At 40.3% G+C, this 24,725-nt stretch overlaps 1 protein-coding gene across 1 annotated transcript in view; it reads right to left on the bottom strand.

Moving 5' to 3' along the window:
* LOC126297528 (lysosomal Pro-X carboxypeptidase) overlaps window positions 1-18,294 on the bottom strand; it is a 61,789-nt gene extending 43,495 nt beyond the window's left edge. The window contains exons 1-4 of the mRNA XM_049988436.1: window positions 18,125-18,294; window positions 10,878-11,018; window positions 6,397-6,498; window positions 6,083-6,273 (exon numbers count right to left, since the gene is read on the bottom strand). Of these exons, the coding sequence (XP_049844393.1) occupies window positions 6,083-6,273; window positions 6,397-6,498; window positions 10,878-11,018; window positions 18,125-18,205 (515 nt within the window). The 5' untranslated portion in view covers window positions 18,206-18,294. The remainder of the gene's footprint in view (window positions 1-6,082; window positions 6,274-6,396; window positions 6,499-10,877; window positions 11,019-18,124) is intronic.
* Window positions 18,295-24,725: the final 6,431 nt, after the last annotated feature.

The raw sequence follows: 24,725 nt of genomic DNA, 5'->3' as shown, positions 1-24,725 counted from the left end.
TTTTATAGATTAGGCCAGGATAAAGTGTGACATATGGTGTCTTACAAAAGTACACTCAGTGCCAAACCAGGCTTCTTCCTTTATATAGCCAATGAAGCACATACTATGCTTCTTCTTCTTCTTTGGTAGATCTCTCTTATGGCTGGTGTCGACACTAAAGGTCCACAGAATCACAGAAGTTTTGACTCTTAAACGTAAATATTAATAATAATAAATATAAGTAAGGTTCACAGCATAAAATTTCTCAAGTTTACAAATATTAATAAGATGCACTTTGACTGATCAACTGTTCAGCTACATGAACTGGTTCCTTCATTTCTACATCTACATCTACATATGCATTCCACAAGCCACCATACGGTGTGTGGCAGAGAGTACCCTGTACCGCTACTACTCATTTCCTTTCCTGGGTGAGAGGAAAACAACTGTCTATATGCCTCCATATGAGGCAGCTATCATTGCAAGCCGATGCAAGAAGCTTTAGCGATGCCAACCAGATGGGGTGCTGGTTGGTGTTCTTTTGCAAGAAGTTACAGATGGGCTATGCTGACAGTAACAATCGCCACCTGGGCCTTACAATAGGAAGAGTTATCACATGTTCAGCCTTGACACCACTGCTTAGGCTGCTATACTGCTGACACAACAATGTGCAGCAATGTACAGGAACCAGATTGCAGTAGTAATGACCTGGATTGTCACACGCTGCACCACTATTGTGGCCTATGAGATGAAGAATGAGGTCATGTCAAAACATGGGTGTAGCGAGCCACAATAAATACTGCCTGTTTCCGCTATGCAGTGTCAGTCATCATCTGCAGTCAGCTCTGAGAGGTACTCCATGTCAGTCATTGACCTGATGTGGGTCATCCAGCCTGCTTTTACTAGACACAGCCTCTGCTAACTTTGGAACTACAGCTATGCCTCAGTCCAGATGCCACCAGGAGCTAAAATGGTGTCTCCCAGCTGGAGGGCCACCTGCTGGTTGACCACTGCCAACTTGAGGGCATCTACCTTGGGGTCCACAGTAGAGAGCAGGAATGAGCTCTGTAAACTTGCTTTGTATCCCCAGAGGGTTCCATGACATCACCTCAGAATTCACCATCTCTATATGCTAAAATACTTGACTCATCAGACTCCACCATTGCCCACTTAACCAAAAACTCATAACTTGAGTCTGTTATCAAGTACAAATGTACTATACCAGGGTAGAGGAGGTAGTGAGTACAAGGGTTTATTAGTATAACCAAGGACTCATCGCATTGTTCCTACAATGCAAACATTCAGTCTGATGATTATTATATACCAACACAATGAATGATCGGTTAGCACTGAATGTTATTTTGCTCATAAGTATATAGATGTTCCTACAATGCAAACATTCAGTCTGATGATTATTATATACCAACACAATGAATGATCGGTTAGCACTGAATGTTATTTTGCTCATAAGTATATAGATGTAGGTGCATATACTGAGCTGACAAAAGTCATGGGATACCTCCTAATCTCGTGTCAGAACTCTTGCCCGGCTTACTGCAGCAACTCAATTATGTCCCATAAATGTTCGATGGGATTAATGTCGGATGATCTGGGTGGCCAAATCATCCACGTGAACTGACTAGAATTTTCTTGAAACCAATCATGAACTGTTATGGCCCGGTGACATGGAGCATTGTCATCCATGAAAATTCCATCATTGTTTGGTAACATGAAGTCCATGAATGGCTGCAAATGATCTCCAAGTAGCCGAACATAACCGTTTCCGCTCAATGATCGGTTCAGCTGAACCGGAGGAACCAGTCCATTCCATGTAAACACAGCCCACACCATTATGGAGCCACCACCAGCTTGCACAGTGCCTTGTTGACAACTTGGGTCCATGGCTTCGTGGGGTCTGCATAGTGCTCGGACCCTACCATCAACTCTTACCAATGAAAATCAGGACTTGTCTCACCAGGCCCAACTAATATGGTTATGAGCCAAGGAGAGCTGCTGCAGGTGATGTCATGCTGTTAGCAAAGGCACTCGTACTGGTCATCTGCTGCCACAGTCTTTTAATGCCAAATGTCACCACTCCGGTCTAATTTATATGTTTTTCATACATCCCACATTGATTTCTGTGGTTATTTCATGCAGTGCTGCTTGTCTGTTAGTGCTGACAACTCTACACAAACACCACACCTCTCGGCCGTTAAGTGAAGACCATCAACCACTGCATTGTCCATTATGAGGGATAATGCTTGAAATTAGGTATTCCCAGCACACTCTTGACACTGTGGATCCCTGAATATTGAATTCCATAATGATTTGTGAAATGGGATGTCCTGTGCACCTAGCTCCAACTACCATTCTGCATTCAAAGTCTGTTAATCCCCATTGTGTGGCCATAAACACACTGTAAACCTTTTCACATGTGTCACTGAGTACAAATGACAGCTCTGCCAATGCAGTGCCCTTTTGTACCTTGTGTACATGATACTACTGCCATCTGTGTACGTGCAAATCACTATCCTATGACTTTTGTCACCTACGTGTATGTATGTACATATGGATGGATGGATGGATGCATATGTATGGCTATATATTTATATATGTTTGTATGCCTGTACGTATTTATGTTTATGTTTGTATGTATGTACATGCTTAAAACTGTTTTGAAGACTGCTGTTAATTTACTTTAATATTTAGTCTCTATTCAGACAATGTCAAACAATTATGTTCACATACACACACTTTCAACACATTACTGGGTCTGTGTTGACAGTAAATGAAAACAGAATGGTGATGGTGATAAATTATTAAAATAAATTTGCAACAGTCTTTGGAAAAGTTACAGAATGATAAGCTACACAACTCATTATTAGTCCACAAACGCAACTTGCCACGATCAACAGAATGCACAAATAGCAAGATTTTTGGTCGCAAGTACAGAACAGTGACACTGCTCTGTACCTTGTTTTCATATGTCAAAGCACAAATGTTTTCTCATGATGACTGTGGCATAAATAAGAACACAACAATTTTGTTTAAACTGGATGAGCACTATGTTTCCCATCTGAAACATGGACTATAACATCAAACTTTTTCCAGGCCTCACCCTTCCTCTTATGGGGCACATTTGCAATTGTATACACTGCATCATTTAATTTTCTTCTTACACCCTCCACAGTCTCACAAAACACAGTTTCATTATAGGCCATCTGATAACAACAATCGATCATTCTTGCCCTGTCAGTGCTACACTACAACAGCAATATTGTGCAATCAACATCTTTACTAAGTCACGAATAGCCTTACAGTGCAGCATGCTTCAGTTAGAGGAAATGGTCAGCAAGTAGTAAGAAACCACAGTGCCACCATTCTGAGACTCATCACATTTGTAGAACTGCAGCAGGAAGAAAAGAAGCGAGGAAGGAAGGAAGACAGGCAGCATAACAATGATGTTACAGTGACACCTTGGTTTCTAATGTATGCAACCCTCAACATTGGACTCATACTCATCCTTTTTCAGATCTCTAGTCCGTAATGTGCACCTGGGCCTAACTAGCTGCTGAGCCACCATCAGCTCTTTGTGGGCACATCCTAATACTGCAGGCTTATCTCTGTGGGCCACTGTTGCTGTATAATGTGCTGGAGTCTCTGGTTCACCTCCGCACTCGGTGGTTATCTGCGCTTAGCCACACTTCTACATGAGCTGGCATGACCTCCTTCTACAGGGCCTGTCATCCCTGTGTGCTGGGCTTCTGTTTGGGGCATGATGCCACACTTTGCTCACCAGAGTGTTGACAACTTGAGTCCGCACTGCTACCACCTGTTAGGTGGGGTGACACTGTGAGCTGGTTATGTTTATGAAAGCCGCGTACTGATCTCTGCTAACTTCCCACACTCCAGGGCCAGCTTACATCCCTGCGTGCTGACCACAGCAAGATGACATTCAGGCTGCTGTACCTTATGCACTGAATAAACACGCTACTGTATACTGCTTCTGCAATCTGTTGTTTGTTGACCATCTGTCTCCCATACACCTGCTGCCCTGCCAACTGGCTCACTAGATCATTGCCATCCTGACCCCTCTTACAAAACAGTTTTATGGAATGTGATTTTTTTCTGATTTCTGTGAACTCCTTTTAGAAAGAAAACTTCTGTAAATATAAGGAATGTGTCAAGAAAAATACATTGAAACTTAATTTCTTGAGCAGCTACCTGTACCATTCTTGTAGTGACTATTTTAATGCCAGGAACTGTAGAATACTATACTCATGGAATTGGGAATTGCTTTTTATCATAGAGTAAACAAATGCAATCAGAAACTCTGAAGAGAACAACAAGTGTGAATAACAATTAGGAAAATAGAACATACAGAATTATGTCAGTTCAGAGCCACCACAGAATATGAAGTGAGAAATGAGGATGACAAATGTGGACCAGCAATGCAACTTTTCAAGTATAGAAGTATGTTAGGAAGGAAAAATAACTTGAGGTTAAGGAACAAAATGTATTTAGAGTGAAGCAAAGAACAGGTATGGATCCAGGGTTAGGTTCTGTGGTGATTATGGTTTGTTACTGTCTCTGAATACAAGCTGAATGATAATAAATAGCTTAATTACCATGAAATACTTTACTGTAATAATAATAATTTAATCATTGCTTTACCATAATGTGCAAGAAACTGCAATTCAGAAAAATGCATCCTTTGAAAGGTATACATCTGAAAATCTGAGAAGTATAGAAGTATATGTGTCACATGATTAATTTATGAACTATAATAGCAATGAACTCTCACAACTTCAGTAATTTCATAATTTAAACAATATAAAATACATGTTTGCAATCAAAATTATCAGTATTTCATTACACACCATGACTGTTTACAAATTATGGTTATGCAAGCATGTAAATGAGAGGGATGCCATTTCTTTCAGTTGCTTCTCCTCTTATTTTTTTCTTAGTGGGGTATGTCTCATTTTGTCTCCCACTGCTAAACTTCCTATAACAGGGTAGTTTGTGTTGTAGCCCCAGATGATGATTACACGAATATTTTGTCAGGATTTGTAAGCGGTGGGACCTTGAGGTATGGCAATACGCGAACACGAGAAGTAAGTTTAAACAGTTTTCTTAACAAACACGGATTATAAAACATGCACGCTAAGCGCACCCATCATCACTGTGTCTGACATCCTAACACTGGCTAATTACGGTTGTATCGAAAGGCTCCATGGTGAGCTAAGAAAAGAGACATATTCGCGCCCCAGGCCGCACTAGTTAATTCTGCGCGCTGCGGACAGCGGCCAGTCGCATACTTTCTGTCACAGTGTGGCCAGACGTGCGTCTACTGACCAAGCAAATTGTCAGCATTCCAGACAGGTCAGTTGGTGAGCGCGAGTTAACGTACCGTACGGTTGCGTGCAAGCCGTAGACCCTTAAGTAGTTTGCCAGTTCAACCTGTGGATTCATGAGCCATATATGATCTCTTGTTGACAGCAGACACAGTCAGACTTCACCTGACTGGAATGTTAGTGGTCAGGCAACAAGGCCACCCATGTGATCAGGCACTCGTACAATCAATTGAAAATTATCGTATCTTAAAAATGTAGCTTGCGAGTTCTGGAATTTCTTGCCATTCTCAAGACTTCTTAGTTTTCATGCCGCTTTTTCTCTGAAAATTAGTTTATGTAAAAATAAAAATTTGTCTACAAAAAAATTTTTTTAGTGTGACTGTGGGAGGGAGGAGGAATGCGGGGGGGGGGGGGTTCAAGATCCCAAAGAATGACTATGTAAACAATCCCTGAAAATATTTTAAAACTATGTTTAAGTACATTTCAGACTAGCTGCACTGATGAAATGTTACATGAGAAGAATTCGGACTAGAAATTAAAAAAAAATAAAAAATACAAAAATTATTGTATTGGATCATTATCTGATAGTCAATATCAGTTACCCAGGACATGGGAACCATTGTAATTGCAAGAAGAAAGACAAAAAAATTCAGAGAAAATCTATTTAAAGGCTAATGAAAAAGAAAGTTAAATTAAAAATCAAACAATATATCACTTAGCAAGAGATTAAATATTAGAATAATTACCCAGAAACAATATGTGGATATTTCATGCGGATCCATGCTGCAAGCATTCCGCCATATGACCCACCAAAAGCTATAACTGGATTCTGCCGGTTAAATGGTCTTGATAATTGTTTTGATTTTATATGCTGTATTAGATCCACATAGTCAGCCAACGCTTGTTGTGATGTTAGGTAGCCTAAATATTTCGGGTCCTGTAGTGCAGAAAAATGTGTCACTAAGTAACACGCCAAAACTGTATATCTAACAAAAATGTTCTTCACAGGATCAGGTTACATTAATTTTACAAGCACTGCACATATGAACATAGCACTTACAGAAAAAGATTTATTGCCATAAGGCAGGGAGTCACCATAATAACGATGTTCTGCAAAGATGATAAGAGCCTTGAAGTCAGGTGCTGACTCCCAGATAAATCCCTGTAACAAAACAAGGATTGATAAGAGATGAGAAACTTAATGTCATAAAGTGTGAAGGGCATTAATATTTTATTTCTTCATTGGGTAATTGTTCTGTATTATTCATGATAAAATATATTACAAGGTGTACAACTTTGCTTCTGCTGTTTGCCGATATGTGGCGACAACGGTACGTAGCGGTCGAAAGACACAGATCGCAGACGTCAGGCAGTTAGCTTGGACCTTGGTCAACTTAACCTCATTCAAACATTAGTCAGTTTTTGTCTGCATCATAAATTTGTTCTTGATTGAAAATGTCAGTTTACAAGCCTAATTCTCATCATTTGCAGGAGGTGTTACTGTTTTGTTTCAATATGAAGAAAACAGCAGCTGAGTCTCATCGAATGCTCTCAAGTACATATGGTAAGGACACTATTAGTGAAATAATGTGTTGTGAGTGGTTTGAAAGTGTCAAGAATGGCGAGTTTAATGTTGTAGACTGGCATAGTGGTGGAAGAGAGAATGTTTTCGAAGATGCAGAATTGGAGACATTCCTCAGTGAAGACTCGCATCAAACCCAAGAAGAATTGACACAATCAGTAGGAGTGACACAGCAAGTCATTTCAAAATGTCTCAAGGCTATGGGCATGATTCAGAAAGAATGAACTTGGGTCCCATGTGAGCTGAAACCACGAGACATTGAACAGCATTTGTGTTTTTGTAAATAGTTGCTTCAGAGGCAAAAACGGAAGGGAGTTCTGTGTCACATTGTGACTGGAGATGAAAAATGGGTTAATTACAACAACCCTAAATGCAAAAAATCATGGGAATATCCCTGCCATGTTTCCACGTTGATGGCCAAACTGAATATTCGTGGCTCCAAGATCAAGCTCTGCATTTGGTGGGACCAGCTCAGTGTCGTGCCTTATGAGGTGTTAAAACCAAGTGAAACAATCACAGGTGCTCATTATTGAATGCAATTAATGCATTTGAGCAGAGCATTAAAGGACAAATGGCCGCAATACAGCGAGAGGCACGATAAAATGATTTTGCAACATGACAACGCTCCACCCCACGTTGCAAAAGAGGTCAAAACGTACTCGGAAACATTAAAATGGGAAGTCCTATCCCACCCGCCGTATTCTCCATACATTGCTCCCTCTGACTATCACCTGTTTAGATCAATGGCGCATGGTCTGGCTGACCAACACTTCCGATCTCATGAAGAAGTCACAAATTGGATCAATTCGTGGATTGCTTCAAAAGATGAACAATTTTTTTGACGCAGCATTTGTATGCTGCCCGAAATATGGGAGAAAGTAGTGGCCAGCAGTGGAAAATACTTTGAATGATACACGTGTAACCAATTTGTTTCATTAAAGCCTAAAATGTTGGGGAAAGAATGGCAGAAGCAAAGTAGTACACCTTGTACATATAATGTGCTTTGCACAAGACTAGATTTTGGTGCTGAAAGCATCTGAAAGTTTGCTTACTTTACATACATGCATTAATGACATATGGAATTACATTATGCCTGTCTGTACCATATGTTCTAAGCATATGTGTCTTGCACTTATAGCTGAAATTTATCATTATTATCACAACATAATAAGGAACTTTTTGGTTTATGTTCTCCATGTTTTCGCTGAAGCATGAAGCCACTAAGGCACCTCAAGGAGGTTGTCTACAAAAGCAACCAACAAGAATGACTGACCCAAGTTCACCAAGATTATATGGTCTCCATAAGATACAAGAGAATGAGATAGTCAGCAATCTGGGTTCTCCTAGTTATCACCTGGTCAAATGCCTTATGGGTGTTCTCAGTTCAACCATCAGGAAATGTGAACACCATAAATGAGACTCCACTGACTTTGTACAACATTTGCAAGGATTACAGCTTCAGAAGAGATTTGTCATGTTCAGTTTTGACATTGTGTCACATTTCACTTAACTGCTGTGGTAGACTCATTCCAGCTAATTCCACAGAAATTTGATATGATCATTACAGATTTCAAATGAGTAAACAGTCTCTGTTGTAATTATGTAACAGCATTATAAGTTTCCCTTTCCTTAATCACAATATTGTCCTCTATTTTACATGAAACCTCTATCACACCATTTTCTCTTTTTACCCCCTCTTTTATCCCCCCCCCCACTCCTTTATCCCTTTTCTTTGATATTAACACATAATGTTCCCCGCGTATTTAACCTCATCCCCTTTACATCCTCCTCCCCCGCTGCCCCCTCCTCCCCATGCCTTCACACGTCATTCATATTCTCATAATGGGAGGATGACAGTTCAAAGCAGCATCCGTCCATCCAGACTTAGGTTTTCTGTGATTTCTCTAAATTGTTTAAGGCAAATGCTGAGATGGTTCCTTCAAAATGGCAATGTTAAACATTAATCTCCTCCTGCTGTATATTCCCGCTCCTCCAGCGTCACCACTTGGTGGCCCTCAACTCACACCGTTCCCCATCTGCAATTTCACTATATGCTATACCATTTCTGTGTTTACCGTCAGTGAGGGCAACAGGGCACTGCAGTTCCACCTATTAAGATCTTCTTTCTACCATGTTGAGTTTTAATTACATGACATCTTCTTTTTATTATGATTATATTTTATTTACCACCGCTCACCCAACTTGTTATACTCAATATTTTTTTTAATTTATCTATTTACCTCTTTTTAGGGTTCCCCTACATTAACTTGTAGTTTATGACAAGGCTGTTCCCCACCGCCATTTTATATGATGACATGGCCCCATACAAAAAATTTCCAGTGTCTAATCACGTAAGATTTAGAGCTTCTTCTTAAAACTCATTCAACTTTTAACGATATTGTATCGACTGCTTACTAGGTTCACATGTCTGAGCTGTAATTTATTTCCTTATTGTTCCAGTCTTATGATGTGCTAACCATGTGAGATGCATAATTGGAATTAATATAGTTACATAATTGCAACAGACTTTTTACTCATTTGAATCACGTATCTACTGTTGATGCATTCCACAACTGAATGGAATATATATTACTGATCTCTTCAAAAATGCGTTAACATCCATCTATTTTCTATTCAATGGTGCATATTACCAACAAATTGAGCTTCATTGGCTTCATTATCTGTGGTTGCCAATACAAACCATTTTGATGGCAGTAATTTCCACTGAAACTGACCTGTTTGTTTATAGATCATATGTTTGTACTGTGGCCACTGGTGCAAGAGGAACTCAATAAGCTTTTAGATTACCTTAACCATACACAGTCTAAGATCAGGTTCACCATTGATCAAGAAAAATATGGATAACTACCATTTACTGACTTTCTGATTAAACAAAAGAATGGTGGATTAGATGAATTTAGAATTTAAAGACAGCCCACAAAAGCCAATACATATGAACATGGCTCCTGCTGTCACCATCTGGCACAGAAATACAGTACAATCAACAGACTTGCATACAAAGCCCCCATACTTCCAGAATAGCTATGTCTTCCAAAAACATCTAAACATTACGTTTAAGGAGAATGGGCATAGTAAGACACACTACCTGTCCTAGACCATGGTGGCAAACAGTCAATAACAAATTGAGTCTCTCTGAAACAAGAACTTTCCTGTGACAAAAATTAGATGGCATCCTTTACTTCAGTTTCTGATTACATTCCTAGTTCATGTGCCATTTTGCACTTGTGCTACAAGTGAACTCTTATTACTACTAAAAGGAAAGGATCTGTTTAGGAAATATGGCACATGAAGGCTGTTCAGTACATCTTCCACTACTCTGTATTGCCAAGGACAAGCATAACTTTGTTCTGAAACCTTCCTCAAATCATGTGAGGATTGGTATTAGTATTGTGTACTATTGGATTTGCTGAGTACACAAGTGAGGCACAATTAATGTTTTATTTCCTATTTTTTAAATTTTATTTATTATAAATAACTGTCTACTGTATAAGGCTGCACCACGAGGAAAGGACAGATATTCTCTCTCTCTCTCTCTCTCTCTCTCTCTCTCTCTCTCTCTCTCTCTCTCTCTCTCTCTCTGTGTGTGTGTGTGTGTGTGTGTGTGTGTGTGTGTGTGTGTGTGTGTGTGTGCCACTGGTACCATGTACTTCCCTATGCCTGGCATTCTACAATTAACTGATTCTGAGTCATTTTCTCTCAGTATGGCATGACATTCTGAATACTTTAGAATAACACCTGGAAACTTGAGTTCTAATATTTCTTTTAAGACGTATCTTTCTTTTATGATGTATCTTAATACTGCAATCATCATTTTAACTATCACCATTTTGTTAAGTATTTTGGTTTCTCTCTATCCAGATACATACAATGTTTTTGTGGTTGGCATAAGTGTGTGTACTATGAAATTCTGTTTCAAAAATTACTTATACTGAACTCACCGAGTTGTTTGCAAACATTTCAATGTCACCTTCATTTCCAGTGTAGAAGAATATGGATCCTCGTTTCTGGTCCCAGTATGAATTGTTCACTAAGTAACGTATTGTGAAAGTGTCTGAATTAGCAAAACTGAAATGATCAACCTGTAAAGGCACAGAAAGCAATAGTATTATGAAATAATGATGCAGAATAAAACACTCATAATAATCCAGAAATATAATCAAGTAAAACAGGAGAATGGCAAAACATAGTTGTAGAAGCTCAGCTAAAAAGATTCTTATAATCCAGAAATTTCTGGACAGAAAAATAAAATGATCATGGCAGGGAACCATTAACATCAGAAATGAACTGTTGAGTAGCTTTAGTATAAATAACATAACTATTACAGTCGTTTATTCGACATAAAACTGCTAAGCTTAATTAACAAAATGCGTCAACCATTTGATTTCTTGTTCAGATTTTTACAGTATTACTCAGATATTCTTCTAAGAAATAATAGAATTTCTGTACTAACAACTTTTGTAGCTTTTGTTTCAGGTGCCCTAGCTCCAAGCTGTGGATTTGTTTCTTTTTGAGAATGTTGTAAATTTTCATGTCCATATATTCTGAGGTTTATACATATAGCTTTAATCTGTGAGTGGGAAGCATGAAATTGCCCTAGTTCCTAGTGTTATATCTATGTTTAAAATTATTGTCTATGAATAACTTGGGGTTACTGTACACAAAAATAATCAGTTCATTAATGTACAAACAGCGGGCACTTGATATTTTTAAATTTTTTTAACAGTGGGTGGCTGTATTTGTTTTGTTTTGCATTATACATATTTCTAACAACTGATTTTTGTAATTTAAATATTCTAATCATTTTGCTTGTGTTACCCCAAAAAATAATGCCGCACCTTATAACTGACTCAAAATAGCTGTGGTAAACTACTTTTCCCATCTCCATGCTAGTTGAATATGACAGAATCTTCATTGCAAGAGTCAGGCTGTTTAACTGATTTGTGTGAAGATCAGGATACAATTAGATCCAGATGCATTCCTAAAAAATTAACAAAGCCCAGTTCTTTCAGTTCTTGGTTTCTATGATTAATGTGGGTTTCTTTTACCCTACAGTCTTTAGTTTTAAATTGCAGTATATGTGTTTTTCCAATATTCAATTTCAATCCATTTAGCTGGAATTAGTTTTCTAAACTATCTGGTAGAATTGTGACAGTTAAGGGAATTTGTTCCAAGTCATTGTTTTCAACAAGGCCAGAAGTATAATTGGTGAATAAAATTGAATGTGAATTTATGTTTAGGGGCAAGTTGTTCATATTAAGTAGAAATGACATTGGACCCATAACTGAATCTTGTGGAACGTCTTGCGAAATAATCCACTGAGAGAAGGAATTTTCCTTGCTTGATGATACAACTATGCTTCATTTTCTGTTTGTGAGAATGCCCTAAAGCATTCTAAAGCGCAACCTCCAACTCCGGATCTATCCATTTTATAGAGGAACAAGTGATGGTTTACACAATCAAATGCTTTTGTGAGATCACAGAGTAATCCTGCAACTTTTCTAGACTTGTCTACAGCAGAACTGATATTTTTCACAAACTCATTAATGACTGCCATTGTGCTTTTGCCTTTTCGAAAGCCATATTGATTTTATGAACTTGTTTGATTTTCTATAGTTCTTTTAAAAATTTGTATTACCATTGCTGTTTCAAATGTTTTTGAAAAATAGAGACTGGGAAGTAATTCCCCATATCTTTTCTTGAGCCTTTTTTAAATAAAGGTTGTACCTCTGAGTACTTTGTGGCATCTGGAAATGAAATCATTGTGTGGCACTGTTGGCCAGGATGCTCCACCTGGGGAAGTTCAGCTGCCAAGTTGCAAGTTTTATTTCAGACAATGGCACACTGGGAGACTTGCATGTCAGTGATGATTAAGACAACACAACACCCAGTCCATGAGGAGAGAAAATCTCCAACCTGTCTGGGAATTGAAACCGGGCCCGCAGCAGGGAAGGCAAACATGTAACCACTCAGCTAAGCAGGCATACGGGCATCTGGAAAGCGAACTTCTTCAAGTGATTTAGCAATTATTGAGCAAAAGGGGTGAGCTATTATCCTGACAGCTGCTTCAACTATTTGGTTTGTATGCCACTTCACCCTGTGGAATTTCTGTTCTTTTTTTTCTTTCTTTTTGTTAGCTGTAATATAGTTTTCTCTATATCTTTGGCTGAAATTTTGTCAAATTTGTTTAAGTATTCTTCTGTCCTTTGACCTAAATGTACTTTTTCTGTATAAGCATCTACATCGACATCTGGTTCTGCTACATTTATAACAAATTAAGTGATTCTGACAATTGACCAGGATTTGTTACCATTTTATTTCCCTCCTTCATTTTGGAAATGTCTTTGCTGTCAGCTCTAATTCCCAGTTCTGATTTTATGACAGGCCACAATGCCTTTGATTTGTGTTCAGGAGCCAAGACGAATTTACTGTTAACAATTTCTTATGATGCTTTCACTGCCCTTTTAAATATGCTTTTGTACCATTTGACACAATTAATGAAAACACGGTCTTTGTTGTATTTCCATTCCTTGTGCAGTTGTCTTTTTTTCCAATGGACAGTTTTACTCCAAGAATGATACTCTTTAGTTTACTTGAAACTTTTGTGTGGCATACTCTAAGTGGAAATAATTACTTAAATGCATGAACATTTTTTTCTAAAAATACATTAAAATACAGTGGTGTGTTGGGGCTTATGGGCGCTTAACATCGAGGTCATCAGCGCCCTATTAAAATACACACAGATAGGAATATCATCTTGAACTTGCCACACAACCTCTTCTTATTTACAGCAGAACAATTTTAAATTTTCAGTAGTAAAACGTCTTTTGCTATAAGATTTTTAGTGCTTGGTTAATTTGCATTAGTTGTTTTATTAAACAGAGCAGAGTGGTCTGAAAGTCATAAGTCTACACATAGCTTCCTGGTATCATCAAATTTATAATTTGTTAAAATATTACCAATACAGGTTCCTTGAGTTTCTCTTATGGCTTCCAAGACGTTTACCTTGAAACAAATTTTTTGGATTAAGTACAGAATCTGTATTGAGTCAGGGAGAAAAGATACAGAGCAAGAGAGAGCAAGCAGAAAGATTGGGACCCAAATGAGAAATTGGAGAACAAACAATAAGACACATATTAAAAGAAGTAGAAGTGAAAGATATGGGTGGAGAGGCAAATTTGCAAAAGTTTTAAGAGGGTAAAAGAAACAGTAAGACAGAGACTAGTTTTACCCCTGGAGAGTAGCAGGACCATTACATCTGTATAGCAGCACGAACTAGAGCTGTAAGGAATAAAAGAGGGAGGGAGTGCAAGAGAATGAGGTTCCGCAGATGGCATGAGCCCCAAGCGGCTGTATATTTATCATGCAATAAATCATAAAATAACAACATTGTGTGTGTTAAATCAAGTAGACAACATATGACTGACATTATGTACATAACTGCCTAAACAGAATTGGTAACAATTCTTTGATATGCCGTCACATATTAAAACATGCCACCAGAGCTGTTTCCCAAGATATATATGTCCCATCATATTAGACAAGAAAATTTACTTTTCTTTCCTTTCTGCATAATGCTCTAGGCATGGCCTGTTTGAGGCACAAGCGACAAGCTGCTGCTTGGAGCACAATGCTGAGAGGGGGTGCCAGAAACACCACAACTGCAAAATTCCAATATAGGATGAATTACAATTAGTAGCAGCTGCTTGGGGCGCCAAAGCTGAGACAGGTGGCTAAGTGCAAGTTTTGTATACTGTGCATATCCCAATTATTAACAAAAACTGACATGGGTGAAAGTCTATGAAGGAAGAGGGGGGCAGGGGGTGGCACCAATGATAAATAGCTTGTGTGGAAAAATGATTTTGGACTGGCCGCAGCCAGTGGTGGTTCATTACAACTGTAATTAAAGCATGTAGAACAACATGATCATCAAACTTATATTGTAATAATTGCACAACAACAGTAAATTATAATTGTGTTTCAACAGGTGATTACCAGTAATTATTTCATAGACCTTATTACCAGCAATGGCACTGTGAAATTCATCTCAGATGATTTTATGTTGGCAGTAAGGCAATAATTACCAGAAAAACTAACCTACAACTAAGACTGTGCAGTGGTCAAGTAAGGAGACTGGTTTAGTTTACCATCCAGCTATCTGTATTTAAATTTTCTGTAACTTCCCACAATCACTTATGGCAATATGGGCATGTTTCGTTTGAAAAGTTGATAGTTGATTTTCTTCAACTTGTATTCTATCTCTACTGAATCTCGTCTTTTACTAGGTTATATAATGATAAAAATGTTGTATGGAGCAATGGGTTGGTGCAAGACTTCCAAAAAGACATCACTTCAGAGACTGCCACGTCCCTCAATCAGCAGCACCTGGTGTATCAGGTGTTCACCCATCCAAATACTATTTGGGCCCAACATTGCCAAACTTCAATGGTCGGGTGGGAACCAGCAATTCCAACATGGCAAGGCTATTGGATACTAGATAATTGATGTATAGTCTTTCAGTTTGGCATTTTGAGTAGTCCTCTCTGAAGTTTCCATATGCAATTTACTAATATAATCATAATATCTAATCCACAATACATCATTCGTTGAGTATGGAGATTCCTAAGAATGAATATCTGGCCGACCAAATTAGCAACACCGTTGTATCAGTCGATTTGAAAATAGTGTCGCTGACTGAATGAGGAATAAGTAAAGATAGGCTTCAAATTGTGAGTTGGTTTAATGCACCACACTGATCTGCTAAGTGTGGTCATCTTGGAAATGACATGTCCTTAACTTTCACCTACTTGAGGACTGTGTGCTGATTTACTCAGCCAGTTAATTATTAACAGGACCTGCAGTTCAGTGTGCAATACCTACCACAGTGTAGTTTGAAATTTTTTCGCAGGCACAAATGACTCTGGTTCGTTAACTTAAAAAGTGAGAAGGATCGTCATGGGCTTGAACCCTGTACATTAAGAACTTGTCACACTGTGCAAGAAACACACACATACAAAAATATCCACTTGTTTTAGCTAAACAGTTGCTGATACCGTTGTGAACAACACGCATGCAATTTGAGAACCCTGTCCATTCGGAGTTGTCGGCCCTAATGAGCCTAATTCGAACCTTCGCGGAAAAAAAAAAAAAGTCATCAGTAGTACCTACTTGACTGCCACGGGGAACGAGTGGTGGTGGCATACAGTTCCTGAACACCAGGTTGTAAGCCACTGTCTGGGTTATATCGTAATCCTCTCTGCAATATCGCATGTAATGTGGGAATGTCGTCGATGGCGATCATTCACTAGATGAAATGAATTCATCGTATGGCAATGATGGCCGGGAGTCCCCATCTGGGAAGTTCAGCCGCCGAATTTCAAGTCTATTCAGTTGACGTCACACTATGTGATCTGTGCGTCGATAATGATGAAATGATGATGAGGATAACACAACACTCAGTCCCCGAGTGGAGAAAATTGTCCGACCAGACCCACAATCGAATCCTGCCCTGCTGCATTCCAGCCTGACGCGGTGACCCTTTTTTCCCTCTCAGTGTTCTCGGAATTTGGTCTGGGTGACACATGACACCCCCTTCAAGTTCATTATTGAATACTTCACTCAGTAGTGGTTAAAAACAGTCTTGGTTGCAACTACTGTTAAGCACTGGTTTGCTGTATGCCACATATGGATTGGAAGAACTTCACTCAGTTTTCTTCCCTGCAGATGGCAGCTAGCCCTCTGACGGAACACACTGAGCTACCGTGTCGACGTACCACGCAGTTTAAAGGGCGGACATTGCTAGAGGATGATGGTGATGTTTGGTTTGTGGGGCGCTCAACTGCGCGGTCATCAGCGCCCTTACAAAGTCCCAATTTTTGATAAGTCCAATTTTTATTCAATCCAGTCTATCCACTGTCACGAATAATGATGATGATGATGATGATAAGGACAACACAAACACCCAGCCCCTGGCAGAGAAAACATTGCTAGATGAATGCCCCCTTGGTTCTCTGTAGGTGTAGGCTACGCGTCCTTACCAAGTTGCATTGTCTGGTTTGATTTAATTCTGTACTAATGCATTACACAAAAATTACTCCGCTGCATAAGATCATACAACGCCACCTCCGTGAGGAACAGCATTCTCGAACTGTATCTTTAATCTTTCCTTCGATTCTACTGGATTTCGATATTCAGCAGCGGCAATATTGCCATTACGGCAGTATCAACATAGAGGAACTGAAAATCCACTAGTTGTTGTGGAACATCTGTCCTTTCAGAATGTTCAACAGTTTTTGCACATTGCTTCACGCATCAATTTTCGAAAGCCTGTATCTAGTTACCATCTTAATCGTTTCTCGTTACTTTGTGTTCGCCCCCGGAATCCCGGACGTCGCTGTCTTCTGGACTGTTTTTCAAGAGTACTTAGTTAAAATTTATCTTGCCTCTCAATGTTGGAAAATTATATATAACTTACTAGTTCAAGTTACTGGAAAAATAAGTGTGGACAGAAAAAAATTGAAGTATTGCATTGCACTAACGCGGGAAATAGTGTCAGATTCATTGCTGACGCAAATATATCTTAAAATCAGTAAACGTCGCATCGATGGGAAACAGAAGAAAATTAATCGAGTCTGTGTAAAAAAGGGATCAGTAACGGTATGAAATTCGACCATCAAAAGTTCGATGAAATGCTGAAGGGATTATCAGAACATATTTTTGGAAGTTTCTATATTATTAGCAGCTCGCAAAAATGTTTTATAATATTCGATTTACGCATGGACTTCATCCCACATACACGTTATGTTGGTAACACTCACAATGGTTTTCTTGTAAAACACACAATCATGTGACATGCGCACAAGACAATAAGCTACAACTCGTGGTTTAGCACAACCAGTTTACTATATGTAATAAACACTTAGACAAACGCTATCTTCATTGTCAACCTCTACATAAATGAATAAGTACTTGATCATGTATGCATTTCTTTTCTTTAACAAAGGAAAATTCATACAGGTAAGGATAGAACAGTTAGAACTGTTGCAAAGAATCAGCTGACATACATATTTGATCCGAGTGCAAAAGGCAGACAGAAAAGAGGTTAGGATAGTAAATAATTCACATTACAGATCAGTACAGTAACTCGAACAATTTTAGCGATACTTATTGATTGCATGTGATTTCATACCGGTACGGTGAATCTTTTTACTTCGTAGTAATAGGCAGCGCAAGAGCCTGCAAGCAGGACTATTAAAACCACTTTCATCATCTTGTGACAGACGACAACTGAGCGCACCGGTAGCCTACAGCGTGTAGTACGTGCGACGCAGTGCTGCCACACTACAAGAGCACTGCCCCGGGGCCAGTCATCGGCGGGAAGGAAACCCGGCACGCAGTGAAAACAATTGACTGACGATAAGCGCAAGGTAGTCCTCGCTAAACAGACCAGTCCCTGTCACAGGCGCGACATTTTAAAATATTGATAACTGACACGTCGTTTTCAAGCAATTGTATCTTGTCTTCGAGTACTTCAAAATTGAAGATACGGAAAGTGAACGAAATAGATACGGTAGCTTTTCACTGAAGAGTTATTTTACGCATTGTTAGTTCAGTGCCTTCACTAGCCTACCATACTAATGTTTTGTATTCAAAATTTGAGCATAATTATGATTGCAACTCGTAATCAGGGTAGTTAAGGTCTCTAAAACCAACATCAACAATAATTCTGCAACGCTTCCTAGCGAAAGCCATAAATCGTTTTTTTCGGTCGTGCAAATATGAAAAAAACACGAACTGCGATTATCGTATCCTGGAAATGCCTATGACTCACAAGCGAAAGCAAAAGTCACTAAGGAACTACCTGAGAACGACGATTATGGAAAACTAAAATATGTTACGTCATCTGTCTTATTATATAGCGTGTCCCCAATTTTAGGTCAAAATTTTATACATGATAGAGGATCTTAAACAGAATATCTTGACATCAGGAACCAATAGTCAGAAACGAATATTTCGGGCTACACATGGCTGTATGAGCCATGAGTGCCAGGCACGTGTTCGTAAACGGGTAGGGATCTATCGACGGAGCGCATGCTAGCCTCGCAGTCTCAGAGGCTCCGCAATTTGGAGACCGTTTGTACACGTTAGCGTCTCAATCGGCGAGTTATGTATGCGGATAATTCGAAAGAAGAGAAAGGCGTGGAAAAATCCGTCCCCGTGGTCGGGTTCGGTAACGCACATTTGTGCGCTGGTTCTCGACCCGCGGATGAGGCGGTTCGAATGCTGTTGGCAGAAAAAAATTTTCACTGCCCGTATTTGGTCGGCAAGGGAATGAGAGGTGGCAACGTATAGTTTCTGATCACCAGACTTTGCGCCAATGTCATGGTTTTAATACCAAACCCCTCCGCAGCGTCTCATCAAGTGAGGGCATGTGACACAATTGATGGTGGTCGGTCGGTCGGATGGAGACGTTAAGATTGACGGCCCCCTTGGTGCTTTTCACGAGGAATAGCCTACGAGCTGCACCGGGTTCCACCCTTCCCTTCTTTCATCATCATTCAACACAAACATTACACTACACTCCACACACACACACACACACACACACACACACACACACACTACACACATGTAGTATGACAAATATTGTACTGGCACATGTTGCATATAAATAAACAAATAAAAAAGACCTGGAAGATTATTCATCTTACCTTACTCTTCCCTCAACAAAAGCAGGGACACCTTGATCAGTTCCTGTGCATACACAGTCTAAATAGGTAGTGGTTCAAAAGTTTTATTCCAGTTTGTGATACAGATACTTGTTATTCGTAAAAGGCAATCCGAATAAATTGAACAATAGTGCTGGCCCAGCTACAAGTACATTACCCGGTCAAATGTATCCAGACACTTCCTACGTAATCATCGATCGAGGTGGCGTAGTGGTTAGCACACTGCACTAGCATCCGGGAGGACAAGTGTTCAAACACCAGTCCGGCCATCCTGATTTAAATTTTCCGTGGTTTTCCTAAATCGCTTCGCCCGCGCGGGATTAGCCGAGCGGTTTAAGGCGCTGCAGTCATGGACTGTGCGACTGATCCCGGCGGAGGTTCGAGTCCTCCCTAGGGCATGGGTGTGTGTGTTTGTCCTTAGGATAATTTAGGTTAAGTAGTGTGTAAGATTAGGGTCTGATGACCTTAGCAGTTAAGTCCCATAAGATTTCACACACATTTGATTTTCCTAAATCGCTTCATTTAAATGTCAGGATAGTTCCTGCGAAAAGTACGGCTGACTTCCTTCCCTATCCTTCCGTAGTCTGGTGGGACTGTTGACTTCGTTGTTTAGTCCTCTTCCCCGAATCAACCAGCGAAACTACGTAAAGCGGAATCGCTCGCTAGATGTCACGAGTCGCGGATTCGAAACTATAAACGGAGGCTGGGAGTATTGCATTGTGTCGCCAGTAGAGAATTAGAACAGTATAATTGGCCAGACAGGAAAGCTCAGTGGCTGCGAAAGTATTTGAAATGGGAGCGACACACGTGGTAATATTTACGTGAAAGCGTGCTTTTTCGAGCATTTTTGGCAAGTGTCAGCTTTGAGTAGTCATAGAAGTCATACCGTAATTACGAGACGAATTTCCTTTACTCAGTTTAAAGATACAACCATGTTCTACTTGCAGGAGGAGTTTCGTAATTTCCTGATTAGCCGTTTCAGCGCTATGAAGTTAAATGAAAGACGCTGAAATTGAGCTTATCGTTGTAGTTACTGCGGAGGAGAAAGCATCGGTATATAACTTGAGCTTTTGTTGGTTACATCGTATGTAATACTAATGAAGACACCCCGTGTTTGCCAGTTAAGAGTTCGTAAAGCAATTCCGTCAGTAGCTGCAATATACAGTATGTTCGGAAATCTCGTTACAAAACTGTGGGACTTGTAGAGCGGAGTGATTAAACAATAAACTGAAGCGTCAAAGAAACTGGTATAGACATGCGTATTCAAATACAGAGATATGTAAACAGGCTGAATACGGTGCTGCGGCCGGCAACGCCTATATGTGACGACAAGTGTCTGGCGCAGTTGTTGATTGGTTACTGCTGCTGCAATCGCAGGTTATCAAGATTTAAGTGAGTCTGAACGTGGTGTTATAGTCGGCGCTCGAGCGATGGGACACTGCATCTCCGACGTAGCGATGAAGTGGGCATTTTCCGTGCGACCATTTCACGAGTGTACCGTGAATATCAGGAATCCGGTAAAACGTGAAATCTCCGACATCGCTGCGGCCGGTAAAAGATCCTGCAAGAACGGGACAAACGACGACTGAAGAGAAATGTTCAACGTGACAGAAGTGCAACCCTTCCACAAATTGCTGCAGTTTTCAATGCCAGGGCCATCAACAAGTATCATCTTGCAAGCCATTCAACGAAACATCACCGAAATGGGCTTTCGGCGCCGAAGACCCACTCGTGTACCCTGAATGACTTCACGACACAAAGCTTTTCGCCCCGTCTGGGCCCGTCAACACTGACATTGGACTGTCGATGACTGGAAACGTTGCCTGGTCGGTCGAGTGGATGGACGTGTACGGGTATGGAGACAACCTCATGGATCCATAGACCGTGCATGTCAGAAGGCGACTGTTCAAGCTGGTGGAGGCTCTGCAATGGTGTGGGGCGTATGCAGTTTGAGTGATGTAGGACACCTAATACGTCTAGCTACGACTCTGACAGGTGACACGAACGTAAGCATCCTGTCTGATTACGTGCATCCATTCATGTCCATTCCGATGGAATTGGGCAATTCCAGCTGAACAATGCGACACCCCACGCGTCCAGAATTGCTACAGTTGTTCCAGGAACACACTTCTGAGTTTAAACATTTCCGTTGACCACTAACCTACCCAGACATGAACATTATTGAGCATAACTGGGATGCCTTGCAACGTTCTATTCAGAATTGATCTCCAGCCCCTCGTACTCTTACGGATTTATGGACAGCCCTGCAGGATTCATGGCGTCAATTCCCCCCAGCACTACTTCAGACATTATTCGAGTCCATATCACTTCGTATTGCCGCACTTCTGCGTATTCGCGACATTAGGCAGGTGTAGCAGTTTCTTTGGCTCTTCTGCGTATTTTGAAAAGGAACCCATATTCGGAAACGTACCGTTTCCGTTCTTTGACAGGTTCGGTTCAGATGAGTAACGCGTCCACGTCCGCCGAGGAAAAGAGAGAGGTCTGAGTTGCTTGTCGTGATATGGAATAGAATAGATTAGATAACGTGTACTACGTCGTATGCAAAGTTTAATTTAGGATACTCCTGTAGGGACAGAGGAAGATCTGCTGGCATAGCCGCTGCACTAGAAATTGAAGAGACACCAGGTGGGATGAAGAGTGTGTACCAGAACACGCTTCGTAGATAATATGTCTGTAACAACACTGATGGTCACCACATCGAGTCGCTGTTGTAATGCATCAGTACTGTTCTGTACGTATTGTCTGCTGGGCTCTGTTTTGTTTTGGAATTATGTAAACACGTGATGTTGAAGTGTTAATGCAAAAAATGGTTCAAATGTCTCTAAGGACTATGGGACTTAACATCTGAGGTCATCAATCCCGTAAACTTAGAACTACTTAAACCTATTTAACCTAAGGACATCACACACATCCATGCCCGAGGCAGGATTCGAACCTGCGACCGTAGCAGCCGCGTGGTTCCGGACTGAAGCGCCTAGAACCGCTCGGCCACAGCGGCCGGCTGTTAATGCAGACAAATGTGCTTAAGTGGTAAATGGACGTTTCGTTATCCTTTCTTTCGAATTGTTACTTAATAATTGTACTGTGTCACGCCTATTTAAATTTCTCAAGCAGAAGTGGATGAGTTAAACATGTGGATTGAAACTGTTGGAGAACGGAAACGGTACGTTTCCAGACATGGAATTCTATTCAAAATATTATGTGCTCATTCCCCTCTACAAATCCTAGAAGTTTGCATCGGGAACTTTTGAATATCCTGTAGGCGACGCTGTGGTGCAGCGTAATTGTCATACGAGTGCACCGCCACTTTCGTGGTGCGCCTGTTCATTCAGTTGGCGTTGCTAGCAGAGGGAAATAATATGAGAAATTTGAAGTGAACGCTCGATACACAAGCAACTCTCAATAAATTAACAGTGTAATGTATCGCACACTTTAACATTAATGCAAAATCGAGTACCTCGAGTAAATTTTGCAGGAAAGAATGATGAATGAAATAAAAGCTATCTTAATCACTTTCGCTGCCGGCTGAGCTCCGGCAACTGCCATTGGAGTCACGTACTTGGATCATCAATGGTTCGATTGCTACCTCAAGACACTGGGCTCTATTTGCCTAACTGTTTTCAAATTTCTGTGCCTGATGAGTCAATGAATTCCTCCAGACACTTCGGGGAACACTTTCCAACGCGAAGCAACGTAACTGTAAAGTATGATTCATGTTAAAATTCTTGGTCTCCTTCGCTATTGATCTAGTCCCAAGTAAGTTCAATGGCGTTGAATTAGCAACGCGTCACAGGCAACCACAGGAGTTTAATATAGGAATTTAATTTCCTTGTCGACTGATCACAATACACTTTCCTGAAGGTATTTTTGTGACCTGGAGTGCGGTCGGGCGCGTTGTGATAGGCCTACTTTAGTAAATTTCTCATATGATGAGTCATTAGGCGGAAGCTCTACGTTATTTCTTTCCAGCAATTCAATAATAGAATCCTTTTTCCATTTCAATGATGGATTTCATCGTGCAATATGGCGCCTCATCTGACTCGCAGATCTGTTTGATAAGTCTTCGATAACACCCCTGAACCACTTTTCGTAGCGTCTGTCATTCATCTTAGAATGATTATCTGCACCTTCTTTTTGCCCAATAAAACACAAGCCAGCATTTTGCGCGAACCCATCTTAGTCCCCAATGAGGCACATTGCACTCCTTTTCCAGAATTGGACCCCGTTTGAATTCCTCCATTCCAGCCATTCCACTCTTGAACACTTTCTCTGTGATAATCTTACACATTTCCTGATCCTTAAGGCTCAAATGGTTCAAATGGCTCTGAGCACTATGGGACTTAAATGCTATGGTCATCAGTCCACTAAACTTAGAACTACTTAAACCTAACTAACCTAAGGACGTCACACACATCCATGCCCGAGGCAGGATTCGAACCTGCGACCGTAGCGGTCGGGCAGTTCCAGACTGTAGATCCTTAAGGCATTTTTTTATTTCTACCATCTAAACTTTCTGGAATTATTTGCACAACACAGTTTAGCCAGCGTCTTATTTCCTTCAAGAACTCTTATCATTTTTCCGCTATCCGGTTAATTTCCAGCAGTACAAGTTTGTCAAAACTTTTTGTATATAAAACCCAACTTCCGAATAGCACGCCAGAGAGTTGTTTCACTCATATCAGGAAAGTCTTCCACTTCAGTCTTCAACTTTTCCAATACGGCTGCTACAATTGGAAACTACTTTTCTACGTAGAAGTCGTAGGTTTTCTCTTCTTATGACTTACTGTGTATCTGTTGCCTGCCAGCACTCTTTTGTGGTGATAGAAAACATGGAGCTTCTCTATATACTCTCAAAACTTGCCTCACAGTACTTTCAATAATACCGAAAAATTCGGAAGATCTCTTTAATGGCTGTGATACGGAACAGCTCGTGCCATGTCCCTCTTCAGCCTCAATGTTATCACGTGCACAATGCCCATGGGCTTTTCACAGTTCCGTAACTGCTGCATGGTTTAACACACATACAAGACAAGAGATTAT

This window comes from Schistocerca gregaria, chromosome X (assembly GCF_023897955.1).
Source record: "Schistocerca gregaria isolate iqSchGreg1 chromosome X, iqSchGreg1.2, whole genome shotgun sequence".
Classification (NCBI taxonomy): domain Eukaryota; kingdom Metazoa; phylum Arthropoda; class Insecta; order Orthoptera; family Acrididae; genus Schistocerca; species Schistocerca gregaria.
This window is presented reverse-complemented; position numbering and strand designations above follow the sequence as displayed.